The 19,290-nt window shown below is 38.1% G+C and overlaps 1 protein-coding gene across 1 annotated transcript; it reads left to right on the forward strand.

The window, feature by feature from the left end:
• Positions 1-7,541: 7,541 nt before the first annotated feature.
• LOC137612307 (noelin-3-like) lies at positions 7,542-18,269 on the forward strand. The gene is made up of 6 exons (XM_068340775.1): positions 7,542-7,887; positions 10,737-10,880; positions 12,539-12,694; positions 13,516-13,735; positions 14,517-14,623; positions 16,589-18,269. The coding sequence occupies exons 1-6, from the start codon at positions 7,654-7,656 to the stop codon at positions 17,264-17,266; spliced, it is 1,539 nt and encodes a 512-aa protein (XP_068196876.1). The 5' UTR covers positions 7,542-7,653; the 3' UTR covers positions 17,267-18,269.
• Positions 18,270-19,290: the final 1,021 nt, after the last annotated feature.

Genomic DNA, 19,290 nt, shown 5'->3' on the forward strand with positions numbered 1-19,290 from the left:
AAATAAATAAACAAGTTATTTTATTATCATATTTACATTTCTCACAGCATCCCGACTTCTTCTGGCATTGCGTTCACAAATTCAACAAAAATAAGGGAAATTCTGAGAGACTTAGCTGGTCTTAATCATGACTTTTATTTTCTGTCTATGGCAGAACTGCCAAAGAAGTCAATGAGCAGAAAAAGCTACTACTGTACACACTCCTACGTAAAGGAAATTAAAGGTGACTTATTTGAAATAGTCAATACAACCCATTTCCAGGTACTTTAAAAGGAGCAGCAGAAACATTCTTTAGTGACTGTTGTCTCTTTTGTAGTAGGATAATTGCCTTCTTTCTCTGTTGATGTTTTTTCCTTACCTAGAGACAAGATACATCTGTTTCAGCATTTACATGTTTCAGCAGTCTCATCACATGTCTTAACCGATTTGAACCAAAACAACAAATCAAGCATCAATCTTCAGAAATCCTTTATACTCTTTTGTTTCCCAGTCTTGTCAGAAACTTTCTGGGACTTAAAGGATTTGAAAAGCTTCAATGGGAAATCTCAAACAGCAGTGTCCTTCAGCCCCTACTGTGTTGTGTGTTTGTTTCAGGGGCCTGTACACAATATTGTATTATATGCAAAGTCTAACACATATATATGTGTTATATGCAGAATTCATTTTACCTCAAGAAGGTAGTACATCCCTGAGATGCCCTTCAAGAAAAATGTGTGCATCCAAACGTGACGTTTATGCATCCCAAAAGTAAGAATATACGGTAGGAGCGTACGCCATGATTGAGTTTTGCCAAAAGTACAATAGTGAAACGTAACTGTTAATTTTACTGATTTTATTAATAATGACATCATAACTGTTTAAGTAAAAAGAAAATAAGAGTGAAATTATGCGTATATTAGTTTCATCACAATGTTATAGCCTGGTAGTCATTAATAAAAAACAGTTTTAGAAATAAAGAAAGATGTAATAGGTTTTTTTTTTCACTTTTGTATTTCACTCAATCGTTTTCTTTGCCTTTAATTCATATACTGTATTCTCCTGTGGAACTGGCACCAAGTTGACAGAATCTAATCCACACAAATTTCAGTAATATCTGTCAGTAATATCTGTCTCTTTTTTCTTCATTAAGTTTTGATTGTTTTTCATTTAAGAAAGCACTCATTGTCACTTGCTTTTTCTTCAAATTTGCATCCTTTTCGGAGGCACGGTGATAATCAACTTCTATTTGTACGGCACTTAATCACATCAGCAGATATTTTCAAAGCACTTTAACAGACAGAGAAACCCAACAGGACCTGACAGGGTCTAACTAACTCCTTCCTCTCACTGCAGCGTGTGAAGTGAACAGACGTCGACGGTGCTGCCGTTTGGTCGTTTCAATAAGACTGAATCACGCAGGTGAGTCTAGTGACGACAAAATTGTGTGAGAAACTCAAGCGAGATCAAAACATAACGACAATTTCCGGGTTTGAAATTCAAGTGGAGAGATGGAAAAATTGTGAATATTTTTGTCGAATGGAGGTGAATTTTTCCCCAATATTATATCGCAAAAATAGGAAGCATGATTTTTTTTATTGTAAGTAATTAAAGCTTGTGTCCCAGGGACAGATGTTGTATGACGATCCTACACTCCTGTCAAAATATGTGTGTCAAAGCTGAAGGACACACGCAAACGAGAACACTGGATGTGTATGTATCACATGTATAGCCTGAGTGAGAAGATATTTTCCCTGCTGGGGACAATAAACTTGAGTTTCTTCTTCTTCTTTCAATCACCTCATCCCATCCTGTTGGTGACAGCTGTTCTGGAGAAGGCCTGGAAACATCCCTTCTGGTAAACTATCTGATTTATACTGGTTATTTTCTTACATTAGCATTCCCTGAAGTGTCCAGGGAAGATTCTAAAGCTGACCACCTCAACCACCTCGTATCTGAAACCATGTGTGCTCGAGCTTAGCTAATTTGACAGTGCTTTTCATCCTCTTGTCTCTTTTGCTTCTTTTCCTCTGTCAAAGAAAAGACAAATAGAAACACGTGTATTTTCTATTTGGAAAAGAGGAAACATTAATTGGAGTACCATTGTAAAAATGTTTCTCACTACAGCGAAGGTCAGGCGTATAGTCAATGAGACGCTATTGCTCAAGTGTGAGTTGAGCCTCCATCGCCCAGTGGCAGACAAGACATGAACTGAAGTCACTGAAAGATTCAAAGAAGAAGGTAGAGATATGTTCAAATGACTAAATAACAATCAGATTTCTGTTTGTTAAACATATCTGACAAAAGCACAATATATAAAATAGTGTGTTTTAAAGACTCATTCCATCCAATGATGGCATTTTTATAGATAACATAAATTTAGAAGAGGGAAATACTGTACTTTTGTGTTTTTCTATGGTACAGCGCAGAAGTCCTTCTAAAATGCTGCAGATAATATTGTTGAAAAATGAAAAAAAAACATAATGAAAAATGACTTAAATGTCAACCAAGCACTTTTCTTTAATATGTATTTCCAGTCTTGTTTCAAAGCAACAAAGCCTGAAGGTTTATGTTCAGACAAAACTAGACAATGGTCTCTTATAAATCTCAGCTGAAGAAAACAGCTTGAACACAAAAGCTAAATAAACATGCTTGTATTTTATACTCCTGTGAACCCTATTTGTATTCATAATGAACACTGCAGGCTTTATTTAATGCCTCGTATCAATTATCTTAAGCATTCAAAATATGGTGTCTTATGAGTGACTAACGACTTTGAACAGAGGAAAATTAATACAGAGCCACAGAAAGCCTCGTGTGCTTTTTCCATAAAAATACATGCAATACACGTGAAACTGTGAATCCAAATTGTCCACAAGTGAATGAAAGGAAATCTGTCGCTGTGTTTCATCACACACCTTGGATTCTGCAGGGGATAAGAAGTCATAAGAATTGATAGATAGCTGGATAGATAATGAGAAGATCTCACTAATCAGGTTTTTTGGGTGCTTTAAATCTACAAAGACATGAAATAAGTTGTACTTGTATTTGTCAAGGTTTTAGATATTGGCACACAGTTACCAGGCACTGTCAGGAACACAGTTCTGTCATAGTGGAAAAGATCTTCCTTCAGTTTAGGTCGAATTAAAAAACAACACCTCCTGTACAGCTTACATTTGCTATGATGTGTTTTATTGTCAGAAGCTTAAAAATCATCATATAATTCCATTGCAGTTTTTCAAGTCAAAATTTCTTAATACAACTTCTTCCCTTTGAAATATACTTAAAATCTTTCTAAATGACTCTATTACCTCACTGTGACCCGATAAGGTTTTTCCTAATCACAAGCATAATCACACCTCATTCATGGATGACACAAAGGTTTCTGTTAAATAACCCTCAGAAAACTGAGGTTATTACTGTATCTTGGATCCAAGAGAACTTAAACTGCACTGCACCGTACCTTCTTAGTACTCACTACTGAGATACGAAATCTAGGATTTATCTTAGACCAGGATCTGTTGATATTAAGAATGTCTAGAAGACAGTGTTTTTCCAGTTAGAAAATATTACTAAAATTAGTCTCCTTCTGTCTTTTCAGGATGAAGAAAAAAAATTATATATGCTTTTGTTACTTCCAGATTAGACTATTGCAACTCCTTACTGTCAGGATGCCCATATTCTTCTAATAGGACTTTGCAATTAATTCCAAATGCAGCTTCACGTATACTGACTGGAACTGGGAGGCGAAAGCACATCATGCCAATCCTGGCTTCCTTATATTGACTCCCAGTTAAATTCAGAATAGAATTCAAAATTCTCTTGAGTGCTTATACAGCTCTTCACTCCCACACTCCTTCTTATATTGAAGAGCTTATTGAACCATATCATCCTCCTAGGGTACTTCACACTGAGGATGCAGGACTTTTGGCTTGAAGGCACCTCCAGCTTGATTCTGTACTTAATAAAAAGTTGATTTGACTAGGGAGGTTTGGAATAGCATGAGGACAATCACTGGTTACAGATAAAGTATCGACAGAAGAGGTGAATGCACAGTGGACTAGGACAACAAACTTAATCTGTTCTTTTGACACGATGATGTCATCACGCCCTGCTAATCCAGGTCTCCCATTAATTAGTACTCCTCTTTGTATCTCCATTAGGCCTCTACCCTCTTCAGAGACCAATACTACCACCAATGCAGTGACAATTAAGATCAAAGCAGATAAAATGAGAAGGCAGTTGAGACGACTCCATTGTGGGAAAGCTGTAGGTCCAGATGGGGTGAGTCCCAGGATACATGAAGCCTGTGCCTTTCAGCTATGTGGAGTAATACAACATGTCCTCAGCTTCAGCTTTGAGTCTATGAAAGATCTCTGTGATCTGGAAGATGTCTTTCCTTGTCACTGCACCTAAGATGCCATGCCCAACTGGAGCTAAGGACTACAGGCCTGTGGCACTGACCTCCCACAGCATGAAGACCCTTTAAAGACTCCCCTGGTCCAACCATACTTGGATCGTCTGCAATCCTTCTACCAGCCCTGTATTAGAATAGAAGATGCCATCATCTACCTGTTGAACCGTGTATGTCACCTGAAAAGGTGGAGGAGCACTGTGAGAGTTACAGTATGTTTTGTGACTTTTCCAGTGCTTACATTACCATCCAGCTAACTCTTGACAGCTATGCAGGCAAAACATCCTCTAGACTACAGTGTGGTCAGCAACACTAGAGCCCCACAAGGGACTACTCTCTGCATTTCTTTTTACCTTTTACACCACGGCATCAGGTACTGCACAGAGACCTGACATCTGGAGGAGGAATGTACAGTAAGTGGACACTAAAAACTGTAGATACCAGTATGTACCTCTACAATCTGTTTTTATTGTCTGTTTTATAACACACACGTCAAGGCTATTGTTACAGTCTTTGGGTAACAAAGAAGGCAGCTTTATCCTTGGCATCACTTTCTGATTGGCACTGTGAACCGTTAACCCATTGTAGCCCATTGTATAGTCGTGCCTGACACACCACTAAACCCTTTGGAGACAGGACTAACAGTGTATGTGTGTGTGTGTGTGTGTGTGTGTGTGTGTGTGTGTGTGTGTGTGTGTGTGTGTGTGTGTGTGTGTGTGTGTGTGTGTGTGTGTGTGTGTGTGTGTGTGTGTGTGTGTGTGTGTGGTAGAGGATCTTCTCCTACTCCTGCTCTTATACCACTAGTGGTGGCGCTGTTAACCATCTCTTCCTGTCCCAGCATCATCACTCCTAGGCATTTCCTCCAGGACCATTGTCTCTTTCTATAACAACAAACAACATACGCAGACAGGAAAAAAAGAATTCAAAAAACACCACAGCGGTCAACTAATCATATTTTATATGGTATATACCTGTATATATATATATACACACACATACAAAATTTGCAGATTTGAGGAGTTCATTGAAAAAAAGTGGTAACAATAAACTTTTGCCCTCTGATAGATTGTTTTCTATGTCTATCCATGAATCCTCATTTTCTTTATTAATTATGTGATTTATATAGAAGTACTGGGCTGCTTCCTGATACACCTCCAGGTTCTGCTCTTGGGTAAAACAAAAGTCGTCGCTTCAACCTACTTGCTTTATTTAACCAAACATACTAAAAACTTTAGAATTTACCTCTGTAAAGAATGTTTGTGGAGGCCATATCATTTTGAAGACAACATATTTTTAAAAATTCTTTCACTAGTCGGAGAGAAATATCTTTATAAAGAAATAGATTTCTTCCACTCACCATTTCAGACATATTCATACTGTTGTCCAACATAGGTTGACATGTGATCCACAAACTCTCTTGTGGTTATGAACGGGGGAAACAATTAAAATCTGTCATCAGATTGTGATTATGTGATGTATAGCAAGAAAAAATGTCTTTCACAACAATTGACTGGGCAACTGAGAATTTCGATGTCTTAAAATGCTGTACTTTCTTAATGGTTATTAATGGTATTGCCTTGCCTTTAAAACCCTATGTCATGTGATAATGTGATAAAAGTGAGTGTATAATAACATTGTCCGTTAGCTCTTGGACATGCCAGCCTATCCTCTAGCATATCAGTGCATTCTGTGCCACCAAACTGCGAGGGCTTCTCCAAGTAGCGGAATCATAGCTAAAGCACATTTAAAAATTGTCTATCAGTACAATATTTCAATTTCTCGTGCATAGTTTAGAAACATGTAAAAAAAAGAAAGAAAGAAAAAAGATCATGCATTGTATTGGATCCACAATACTGTTGTAACTAGACTTCCTTGACATATTTCTGTATTTATATAGGTAGTAGCAGTCCTTTTCGACCTATTCATTATTCCAGCCTTACTAGTCGATCTAAGATGTATGACAAATGAAACCCGACCAGTTTTAAGTAAGGCTCTACTTTTTATTCCATCTGTAATGAAAGCTGTAATCATATTTTCTATTCCTAAAATGACTAATTTAGGTTTTGTAGTAAAAAGAGCATTAGTACCTTTTTATCTGAGCAAGTGTTACAAGAAGTTCAAGGTGACCAGATCACCAGCTGAGAGCTGATGGGTATTGGTCTGTTTTTACAGCTCTGGTCCTCCCTTTCCTAGTCCCACTAATTAGGCAAAAACACCCAAATCAAATAAAATCAACTTTATTTATAGGTCACTTTTCATACAAGAACATGCAACACAAAGTGCTTCACAGAATTAAAAAGAAAAAACACTTTAAAAAAAAGAAAAAAAATATCAAATGTAAGCCTCTCCCTTCCACCCTCTACACACACACACACACGCACGCACGCACGCACGCACGCACACACACACACACACAATCACACTGGGCATGGCACTGATGATCAAGGATATGGTGCCACAGGCCACACCATCAAGGGGCTAGCACCTAAACCCCCCACCCCCCACCCTGACAGACAGGTGGATCCCCACAGAGAGGGGGGATCCACCTCCTAGTTACAAAATCTTACAAGATTTTGAAAGGGGTAGTAAAATGAAGAATAGTGTATCAGCTATCAGCAGATGTCCATGGTCACCTTGATGCATTCACAAATAACTTAAAAACTTTGACCTAGTATATTAAAACTTTAAAATCCAAAATTAAAAATGTATGTTTTTACTGAGCGTTTTGATTCATTTACTTTAACAACTCATTTACTGGACTGCCTTGTCTGTACTATTAGAGGTGAGCTGGAGAGTGATTTTGGCTCGATTTAATGATTTCACATCTGCTCTACAACACTAAGTAGTTTGCCATAATTAAATGGTACTCTTCCCTGACATTACCAGTTAATTGGGCATATTTTGGTATCACGCTTTTTTTTTTCTCTTTCTCTCCTTTTTCTTGGCGCATGCACTCAGGCAACAAAAACGCAGCAGCGGCAGCTTGGATCTCACGCCTCTATCCTCTGTTTCTTGGTGAATACCACCAGCTGCAACTTTTGTCACCGCACAGCTGCCGGTGGTTCCTCCTTGAATTTAACAAAAAAAAAAAAAGCCGAAAAGATGCAGCTGGGTGATGTCATATCCGAGAAGAAGGGTCCCTAGATCGTAATCGCAGATCAGATTTTCCCCCAATCTGCGTGCCTACAAACTTTTTTTTTTTCTCTCCCCTTATTACAGTGACGAGGTTTCTCTCCTTTTTCTTTTTTTTTTGCCCACATGGCATGCGTAGCGGGGGCGATTGGATGGATGTTCCCCCCTCCTCGTCAGGAATCTACGGTTTTTACCAGCGCGTAGTGGGGAAAGGTAGCGAGAGCCCACGGGCACGAACTCACGTGTACAAATTGTTGCCCGTCGCGAAAGACGCGGAGGAGGGAAGCGTCGACAGAATGCGGTCGCTGTCCGCGGTGCTGAACCCGCTGCTGTTCCTGCTGCTGTTCGGATACTGCCCTTCAGTGGTGAGTTCTCTCTCTCTCTCTCTCTCTCTATAATAAAAAAAAAAAAAGAATATAATAAACTTCAAATCGCGTCCTGGAATGTTTTTACTTTAAATCTTATTAGATTTATTTAATTTTGGGTGGAGCACTGCAATGTCTAGGGGTAAATGGACAAGCAGAGATGCGAGTCGTTTATTTTTATTTTTTTTATTTTTTTTTCTAGAAATCATTTTATGTTTCCAGCAACCTGTATGAAAAAGCACAGCCAAGAATTTTCCACATATTGGAAGACATGTTTTAAAAAAAAATAAAATAAAAAAATCTGCAATAGAAAATACAGAATATAAACTATTTGGTAGATGTACACCCTGGTAGCTCTCATATTTATTGCCTGATATTGATCCTGGAGTGATGCCAGAATTATAAAGCTCACTTTTAAGGAAGAATTAATTCATTGGGAGGAGTTGGGGGGGGGGGCAACATAAATACAATATTTTCCTGTCTGGGTCATACATAAGAATGTGTAGTAAGCACCTTGATACAGGTGCTTGGTGTTTTACTGACAGGGTAATTGGGTGTTGTCATTGTTTTTGTGTACATACTTTATTCCATATCTTTGTAAGAGAAAAAAATATGAATTGATTAATTCTGCCTGTTCTAATCTTCTTAAATGGAAATGCATTTGCAAGCATTATTGCAAATGAGCAGGAGCAGATTTAAGTTCAGCGAACCATTTGGAGGAGAGCATTGGTCGATTAGGTTCATATCAAGCATGCAGAGTACAAGCACTCTGTGTGTCTTAATTGCAAAGCAGTGTCCTGACACACTATCACCTTGCTGTGATTGAAAGTGATCTCCAGAAATAATGTTTTCTGTCTCTAATCTGATTTGTTTATTTGAAAAAAAAAAAAAAAAGAAATACAGGCAAGGCCAATTGAGGAATCTGTCTAGGGATCTGTCAAGAAGTCCACATGAACATTAAAAAAAAAAACAGAGGAGACAGCTGTCAGGATTGTTCAATGAGAACCAAACTCTTTGTGGAGAGTTCCGCACGTAAGGAAAAGCCTAGCTGGAGAGTGCATCTGACTTGGCTCAGCCACAAATTCATTTTAATACCAGGAAATGTGAGAAAAGAAGAGGGGAAAGGATGTGTGTCACTTGAGACAGAGGACAAAGACTGATCTAGCAGATTGGTGAGACTTGAGTCTTTTTAGGAGGCTCTTGAAGCAGAGTGAGGAAAAGAAGAGCTGGGGGGGGCATCTCTTTTATTCCCTTCAACTATGATGCCATGAGAGAGAAAGGCAGTTTTCAGCTACCATGTCCTCCACTGTCAGAGCTGCATTTCAGAGTAGGTTTCATGACATGTACATAAAGCATCAGTATTCAATGTACTGTAATACAAAAATAAGGATTATAAGATTGCTAAAGTGTTATTATTACGGTCACCTTTTATTCTTCTGCTGTTTATTACATTTTATATAATATCAGGAATCATCTTGCATCAAGGCATCAGTAGAATGAGCCTTAGTTTGCAGATAACAAAGATTAGCAGCACTCTACAGTGAATTGGACAAAGATCGGAGCTGGAGAGCCTTGATAATGCCTGAAACAATTTTCTTACAATCTGATAAGTGCCATATCATGTTGGGGGATGACGTAAAACAACAGGGGATTAAAAGCATGTTCACTTTTTTTTTTTTTACTTCAAGGTAACGAAAAGATGACTCAGTTGATGATGAGTCCCGTGGTTAAAACTCAAGTAGAAATATACAATCCAGATGACAGTACAGGATGTTGTTGTGAAAGTATTACAGTATAATGTTCAATACTAATATTGAACTTATAGTGAAAGCTCTCAGTGGGTGAAAATGATGAGTCAAAGACTGAATTTTTTCCTTGGTGTGATGACTTTTCCTGCTCAAATGGGACAAGATCTTTCATAGCTGACTCCAAATGTTCTTTCAACTGTTCAAGCTTTCAAGCTGATAGGCACAGCACCAAATAAACCACTATACTTTTATGTCTGCGAGCATCAAAAAGCTGCTGTGTTTGGAAGTTCGCATATTTTATGTGTTATTTTACAGCCACATTAAGATTCAGATTGTGAAACAGAGTCCAAATAATACTTTGTTGTCTGCCACAGATGTTTGGAGTGCAGACAAGTTTACCATGCATAGTCAAAGGTTGCTTGTTTTTGGCTGGAGGCTAGTATTAATTTCCTTCCCATGCTCACAGTGAACAGCAGCATTGTTCAGTAGCTGGCACTTCCCTCCTGTTGGATAGATAAAACTTTTCAAGCGCTTCAGGACTCTTTGATCAATATTTGGAGCAAAACTACTTTTTGCTTTGTACACTCTGACATTGGTCAATGGTTCTGTATTAGAAAAGGCTGCACCGTCTTATGATGCATAACTTAATGTTCTCTAGGCTTTATACTCTCAAGCCGTGGAGCATATTGACTATAATAAAAAAGAAGAAAAACTGCAACAAATCAGGTTTATCTGCATCTCCCAGCAGGACGTTCAGTTAGGGCTCTGGAAGGCCTTGTGAAGAGAAACTGAGGAATTACAGTACTCTAGTTGTTTATCAAGGTCAGGCAAGTTTTTGTCGTTCAAAAGGAAACTCACTGGATACCATGTATTATGAAGGAGTGCTTCACAGTAAGAGAACCATCAAAGCCCACACTTTTTGAAGTCAGTTGAACTGGTTGGTGTTAAACCACTGGGATTAGGATGAAAAGGAATGGATGACCCCTGATAAGAAAAATAGGACGACATAACAATTTCAGAGACATAACCAGTGTTATATTTATTTAGTCTGTCTGTTGGCAGGCGTACTTGCTATATGTTCACGACTGTGCCTGTGTGCAGACAATCCGGCCAAAGGAGGGGTGGCAGGTGTACAGCTCAGCTCAGGATGCAGATGGGCGTTGTGTTTGCACGGTGGTGGCACCTGAACAGAATCTGTGCTCCAGAGATGCCCAAGGCAGACAGCTTCGCCAGCTCCTGGAGAAGGTACGTGCTCATAACTGCACACATTGCTGTTGAGATGACAATGGACAGGCTCTAGCACACACAATATACACGCCTCAATCCACACAGACGTGCAATATCGATTTTTTTTTTTTTTTGACATTGATTTGTCGTTATTTTTGCTTCTATTGTTGCCCTAATCCTCTGAGAGATTGCACAAGTCAGGTCCACAGCAGTATTTTCCACTTTTGCATCTAACTGGGTGGCAGTGCCTGTCGTTTTTCCATTCATTACCTTGTATTTTCTTTTTTCATATATAACACCATGGATTTCTTTCAAGTTTGAATTAATTTATTGGATTAAAAAGAGAAAACATAGTGAATTGTGGTAGAAATGTGACAATAATGTTTGGAAGTGAGGTTATATTTCTCCTCACTGTCTATTAGTTTTGGTGGTTGGTTTGGAAGCAGAATTAGATTGAAATGGTTGTCTGTTACAGATCCAACAAATCCTAGCTACTCTACTATTTGTTCTACTGACTACCATTCTACTTCCTAATGATATCATTTATTACAGTTGTAGTTTAATGCATTAGCCGTAAAAAAAGCACCACATCCACCTTCCTGAACCAGTATGCTATATAAAGAGATGTGTTTCTCCAGCCCACATTTTAGTGTTACATGCTAATGGGTATTTCCTGTCATTCACTGGTCCTTTGACACTAATGCACTAAGCAGCCTCAGGGCCTGAATGAGGCCATTTCAGGATCGCTCTACCAGAACCAGAAAAGTATGCAGAACACAATATGTGAGCATTGTGCCACTTTGCTGGTGACATGCTCCAACAGTGTTGGTTACGTACAAATAGAGCCAAAGAGAAGAGAGAGAAAGCAGCATGTCTTCTTGTTCACCTGCCCTATAAACCCACTAAGCTTTAGTTAAACCAGAGAGAGATGCTGTAAGCTTTCTGCCTGCTTTCTGTCAAACTAGCCAGGATTTCCAAATGGAATTTTATCTGATAACCAATTGTGCAAGTCAAAAGAGAGAAAGAGAGAGAGATAATCCCCAGCAGTTCCCTGAAATTGAGATTAAATGTCTCTAGCGTCCATGGACACTTTGTCACCTTTAACCTGGCAAAATTACAGACCTATTTGGCATCTTTTCTCTGTGGTGGAAGGTTGCTTCCATTCATTCCCAGAGAAGAATAGAAAGAGTCACCTGTCTGATCCCATAGAGGACAACTCAATAGATTCTTTTTTTGTGTTATTGACCATTATGTAGTACGTATTTTAGAGAAGACCTTTTCTTCAAATATCTGCAGAATATCTTGATTGGCTGATGATAGTAAACTTCAATACTTCAATTTTTCATGCAGATCAATGTGTTCAATCCCTGCTAATTTCTAATTTGGTGAAGCAACCAAATTAGAAATGTTTGTCTGTGGTGTCTTGGAAGCTCCTACAATGTTTGTGGTGTGTGATGCTTTGAACAGTAAATTACTTGGCCATGTAAATTCCAGTCAAAGCTCTGTTCAGCTCACATATGGATGGTTAAAAGACAATCACTTTGGAGGTCAAAAAGTTGATTTGTTCCTTGAAACGTTCCAGCAAGTCAGGCTACTGAGCAACTAAACATGGAGGACATTTTAATCTGGCGGTGGATGGAAAAATCAATGCTGCACTATTTAATTCTTTTCAAAAGGTGCAGAACATGTCGCAGTCAATTGAGGTGCTGAACCTGCGGACGCAGAGGGACTTTCAGTATATCATGAAGATGGAGAGCCAGATCAAAGGACTGCGGTCAAAGTTTCGACAGATTGAATCGGACAGGAAGACGCTCGTCAACAAAAACTTTCAGGTATGCTTTGGTTTGATGTGTAACTTTGGGAGAAAAGACAGGATACATTTCGTGAAAGGCTTTCCTGAGAAGCATCTGAATTGAAAAACTTTCATTCCCGATAGGATCAATACAGGTCGTCCACCGCATGGCCAAGGACGTAATTGTCTTAAGATTCCAGACAGGCTGTGAAAACAAGTGAAACTGATTTGCAAAGCCTTGAAGGCAACTTGAAGTCTTTTTGTCATCTGTTTGATCAACTCATACCACAGAGTATGATGCCAGAGTGTTGCTTTCATGCAGCAGCGTCATGGAAGGTATCATTACTGATGCGTCTCGTAAAGGACGATTACATTAGGATTTCCATGTAATTTGACATTGACTGATTGACACTGACATTGATTGACAATATTATTAATATAAATTACCACAATAATCATTATTATCATCACCCATCTTAAATAGTTTGGGGGTTTTTTATCCTCTTCTTTTTGTTGTACCTTTTTATATATCCTCTTAAAATTAAATTTTGTTTCTGTGTTTTGGTCAATTTATTTTCTGCAGCTTGGTTCATGTCATTATGTCAGAAAGTGAGACTATACATGAATATAAATGAAAGGAAACTGCCTATCTTTATTATTGTCTAGTATTAAAATAATTCAGTTCCACAAGGACATGCCTTGCTTTTTTTCCTGACTCATAAATTGGGCCTTGGTTTGATGCCCAGCTTTGTATTATGTAAAAATAGCCACACAAAGTGCTATAGCAACACACAAACACTCAGCAAGTTTGGGATATGGTTAAGAGAGGTTTCGTACAGTAGTATGTTCTTGGTTTTCTAGGAGCTAAAGGGAAAGATGGAATCCTTGCAGCCTCTAATTCCTGTCCTGGAGCAATACAAGACAGATGCCAAGCTCATCTCCCAGTTCAAAGAGGAGATCAGGAATCTGTCTGGCGTGTTGATGGCCATCCAGGAGGAAATGGGAGCATACGACTACGAGGAGCTGCAGCAGAGGGTCCTAAACCTGGAAAATCGGCTTCGCAGCTGTATGAACAAACTCAGTAAGCGTGATACAGGAAATGCTGAGCCATCCATGGTGACCCATGAAATGCAGATTTGTTGTAGATTGATCGGCAAATGCAGAACAGGAAGCAGTATAACTGCTACTGAAGCCAGCAGTAATGTTATGGTTTGATTGTGTTTGTCTGATTCAAAGAATAATTTTCTGAGTATAAGTTAAAAAAGTGTGAGCAACATCAATCTCTCTGTTGCATGTTTCCCTATTGGCAGTGAAAAGCCTCTGAGATTGTACTTGTCTAATAAGATCAATTCTGCCTCTGGAGCAGCTTTGTCTCTGATAAAGGTTTGCATGACTAAATTTCAATTTGCCAAATACCAGGTTATCAACACTGATGGAGCCTGTCAAAGTGTCAGAGTAAATAGCTAACATGTGAATGCTAATGGGATGTGACTGGAAATCTGTCTGAGCCCGAGATGATTACTTGAGCATTCATTGTGCCTGAGCTTTGATTGATGAGGTAAAATGGCAGTTAAATACTTAATAGGGAACTTGCAAAATGATAGCCTACTCTCATTTGGCACAAAGTGTCTGGCAAGATGGATTAAGTGCATCTCAAGTACTTCAAATATTAATTAATGCAGGATGAATGTTAAACCAGTTTTGACATATAGTCAGGGATTTTATCCTTTGCATCACTAGAAAAGCAGAAAACAGTTGCAGTTTCCAGATTTAGACCCTTTTATGTTTGCACTGCCAGATTCACACAGCCCAGTGTTGCGTGATTGACTTTCATTATTACCATGTGTGTGATGTCTTTGCAGCATGTGGCAAGCTAATGAAGATTACTGGGCCACTGACAGTGAAAACCTCAGGGACCAGATTTGGGGCCTGGATGACTGACCCACAGGCGTCTCCCAAAAACAACAGGGTGGGTTGAGTTAATGTGCTTTGTTAGATCTGGAGGATTTGAAAAAGGAAAGACGATCAGTGTCACATCCTGCCTCTGTTTTTTAGGGAGCAAATAGATGTATTTGAATCTAAAATGTATGTTCACCATAACTTTTTGGGTACTTGACTGTTATAAAATTGGAGCTTGCTACAATATATATTTTTGACCTAAATGAGACAATTGTGTGAGTTAGAACTCAGTGAGGTGAGGTGACATCAATCAATCATCAATCAATATTTATTTATTTATGCTTAATCACACTTATTTGCTACCTTTTCTTTTACAGGTCTTTCTTCACATGTTCTAAAGACGGGATAATGCATTATATGTACTATAAAGTGACAGGGGCTTTGCTAATTATCCAGCAAGCACTGGTAATAGTTCAGTACAGATGTTTCAAAATAAAATAACATTTAAAAAAAAATCAAAGTGGACTGAGTCAAAAAACCGAAAGAAAAAAGACAAAATCCACTCAAAGAAATTAGGATAGGTAAACCAGAGTTTGGTTTACATTAAGTGCCACACATTGAATCACATTGTATTTTGTCATTGATACCTAAAAATACATGTTAAGGCATTTATTTTAATCCATTTCTTGGTGGCTATTAAGAAGAATCATTTAATTTATTAATAGACTACAACATAACCATCACGTTCAATTTTCACCATGAATATTTATCTTTGTTTTGAACTTCTCTGTTTTCAGTTGTATAAACTTATTCTAGTATAGATATTATGGCTTTTTTCGTTTTCCTCCCCCATCCTATTCTGACACTTCGCTGAATTGTTTCAGCTGTTATCATCATCGAGTGTCATACAATGTAATAGCAGGAATTATCCTGTTATTGTGCCATCTGCTTGTTGTACACAAAAACAGTTAGATACACACAAAAAGATACAAAATTATTTTTTAAACACTGTGATCAGTAATCTTTTTTAACTGTTCCATTTATAAGATTTAGCATGTGTGTAAATGAATTATAATTATTTATTGTTTTAAAATAATCAATAGAAATAACAATAGAATTGTTCATGTTAATATTGGATGCTACGGTGATGTATTAGGATCATAGCAGGTTTACAAATAGGGGGTGAAAAAATATACTTGAAATTTCCTTGATATTATATTGACATTTTTATAAGAATAAATTAAAAACTGCAAAAAAAAGAAGAAAAAAAAAGAGAATGCATCATGGATCCTTACCATGGCAAATGATGAACACGATGAATGGGGCTAAAATCATTTATTTCCCTAAACCCTAAAGTATGACTTGATTCTGTAAGTCACCAGAGGCATAATTCATGGAAAAATAATATGCAATACTGCATGACTTGCAGTGCAGCGCTATAGCATCAATAATATTTCAAGTAAGATGCTTTTATTTTTATTTAGGTAATAATTTAATTTCAGAGTTTTCCTCTTTGCCTTTTCATTACATACAGTTGCTCTAATGCAAACAAATAAAATTGTGTTACAAATGAATTGTCCAAAAGACAAAACAGAGAATATAGAGAAAAGACCAGAGAACAAAGATGGCTCAAGCCATGTTCTCCACAGGGCCAGATTTGGACGATGAAAATGAAAATGAAAATGAAAATCCCTGCAGCCTGACATTATCATTGTGTATTCTTCTGGGAAAAAATGCATTTATTTTAAAACCCAATCCAAAGTGACCCTCATCTCATTCACTGTTGTAGGACTGTTCACCACTGATGTAACTATCCAACCAAAACAGAACAAAGTTGACCTCCATCTGTCCCCAACAGATCTTAACAATAATCCAATACAGTGTTGAGACAACTAAAGGTCCACTATTGAACATTTGGCCTCCTGGAAATGTTTTCCTTGCCTATTCATACAGGTGTCATAATGTAACCCTCCTCATCACTTTTACAGCTGGCAGTTACATCATAGGATTGTTGTCTGTATGCTTTTGCCCTCAGGTCTGGTACATGGACAGCTATACCAACAACAAGATAGTAAAAGAGTATAAATCCGTTGCTGATTTTGTGGCAGGAGTGGAATCTAGAACCTATAACCTGCCCTTCAAGTGGGCTGGAACAAACCATGTGGTCTACAATGGCTCTCTGTACTACAACAAAATGCAGAGCAACATCATAGTGAGGTACAGCTTCGAAACGGGCCGCGTCGTTACCCAGAGGGCTCTGGAGTCAGCTGGTTTCCACAATGTTTACCCCTATACCTGGGGGGGCTTCTCCGACATAGACTTAATGGCAGATGAGCTAGGCTTGTGGGCTGTGTATGCTACCAATCAGAACGCCGGGAACATCGTCATCAGCCAATTGAATCCAGACACGCTACAGATCCTCAACACTTGGAACACGGAATACTCAAAGAGGAATGCTGGCGAGTCATTTTTGATCTGTGGGACACTCTATATCACTAACTCCCATCTGACCGGGGCCAAGGTATACTACGCCTATTCCACTAAAACATCTACGTATGAGTACACAGACATTCCCTTTCACAACCAATACTTCCACATGTCAATGCTGGACTACAATGCCAGGGACCGCGCCCTCTATGGCTGGAACAACGGCCACCAGGTGCTGTTTAACGTCACGCTTTTTCACATCATTAAAACTGAGGATGACTCTTAAGCAGAGGAAGCTACTGTACCCACAAAAGAAATGATGAATTATGAATGTTCAAACAAATTGTATTTATTTATTCATTTATGTAATTTTCCTAGTTTGGGGCATTTTATACAAATTTAATTATCAACATCTTGCTATTTTTCCATTTTCAAATGAATGTTGAATAATTAGTGTAGTTTCTGGTGGAAACGTGACACTTTTTATAAAAATAAAACATTTACGGCACAAAATGAAAACCGAGTGCATGTTAAGATGCGTTACGTCCAAAATATTCAACTTGATGATGGTACTTTGAGTCAGCAACATTTGGACACTGACCAATTAACCTCCAGTGTTCTCTGCAGCTCCTTTTTTTTTTCTCCAGAATTGAGAAAGTTTTTGCAAAATGAAGTCTTCTTAATGATTTCTCATTCCTGATTGGATTTATTCATGCCCCCCTAATTTATTCATTTTTGACTGTGTTCACTAATTGTTCATTTTGTTTCCATTTTTCTCATCCTTTATTCATTGTCATCATCTGAAAATTTGTTCCTGCATTTCACTGCCTTCATTTAGCTTTCAATTTGTCTTTGTACTTTTTCCTTTCTGAAGTTTTTTCTTGACCTTGTACATGACAGTGAGAAATTTGGTGAACCATGATGCACCTGTATAGTTAGTGTATTCTTTGTGTTTTTGAAGCATCCAGGTCATTGGGTGTCCTGAAGTACTAAGTCTTCAACAAACAGTAGGTCTGGTTGCCTTTTACTTCGTACATTGACATATTGCTTTTTTGTATGTAGCAGCAATTTGTATGCCTTATTCAGTACTGTACTTTCTGTCAGCCCAAGGATAACAGCTCTTGTGCATGACTGTTGGCTATCCTAGAGCATTTTTATTGTGTCTGTATATCTGTGAATTTTTATCTGCATAACATTCCATTCTCATATTCTCTCTAGTTACAATAACGGCAAAGATCCGTTCATGCAGACAGCGGTAGACAGCATTAACAAGCATTTACTTGTGTAAATAAGAAGTTATACAAAACTGAAATAAAAAGATATTGTTTTCATTATGTCAGTTGTTGGTGTATTTGTTTCCTGGGTTGTTCAAGACACACAGGGAAAACATGAAGGGAAAATGCATAAAATATAACATTATTTCAAATCATACTCACACCGTTCAGCAATGTCTCTCTGCCAAAGTTTAGTTATTTCATCGTCCTTTAAAAGGACAAAGTAAAACTTTTCTTTTTCTTTCGCTGAACTACTTTCCTGAAGCTCATTAATGCTTCATGTGTTAGTTCATGCTCTGAAAAAGAACAAGCATACTGTATTAGCTTGTGTTACAAAACCAAAATGTAAAAATAATGGCAATCAGTTTATTTAAAATAAAAACATACTAAACATATATTTATATTGTTATGATTTATGAGATCTTGTAAAGGGATGCTGCCTTGCTCAATGGCAACTTGTCAGTGTTCAGGAGGTGAACTGGCACCTCCCACTGCCAGGAATGAGCTATAAAGCACAAAGGCAAAAAAGGACAACAAACAAACAAATAGATTATGACAAATAGATTATCTTTACTGACATGCTTAGTTCAACGCATAGTCTCGGGAGCCTTTGTCTTTTGCTGTTTTTAATAGGAAAAGTCCAACTATCTCTGCTCATGAAAGCTGAATCTATTGATAACATTACAATTTAAAACAGCAAAACATTCCCTGGCATTTTCTTCTTATAGGTTTTAATCAAATTGATGTGACTACTGCACTTGACGACTGTATTGGCATCGCGCCTGCAGTGTACCCTGCCTCACGTCACCCCAGTCAGCTGACGATGACGATGACGATGACGATGACGATGACGATGATGATTGGTGTGCAGTTGACACTCATTAAATTTAGGCTGGATATAAGGTTATATGCAAATTTCAACATGACACATAAATCAATGACTGCATAGCATTGACAAAATGTCAACATGACATAAGGAGATGTCAACCACAATTAGTAGGAGCATTAAGCTCTTGCAGGCAAATTACAACATTCT

Source organism: Antennarius striatus, chromosome 18, assembly GCF_040054535.1.
Source record: "Antennarius striatus isolate MH-2024 chromosome 18, ASM4005453v1, whole genome shotgun sequence".
Taxonomy (NCBI): Eukaryota; Metazoa; Chordata; class Actinopteri; order Lophiiformes; family Antennariidae; genus Antennarius; species Antennarius striatus.

Bases quoted from the DNA above. Each gene is read 5' to 3' on its own strand.
- LOC137612307 (XM_068340775.1), top strand. From the start codon at position 7,654: ATGCGTAGCGGGGGCGATTGGATGGATGTTCCCCCCTCCTCGTCAGGA. The intron at 12,695-13,515 runs GTATGCTTTGGT...TTGGTTTTCTAG, and splicing joins TCGTCAACAAAAACTTTCAG to GAGCTAAAGGGAAAGATGGA. The intron at 14,624-16,588 runs GTGGGTTGAGTT...TTTTGCCCTCAG, and splicing joins CGTCTCCCAAAAACAACAGG to GTCTGGTACATGGACAGCTA.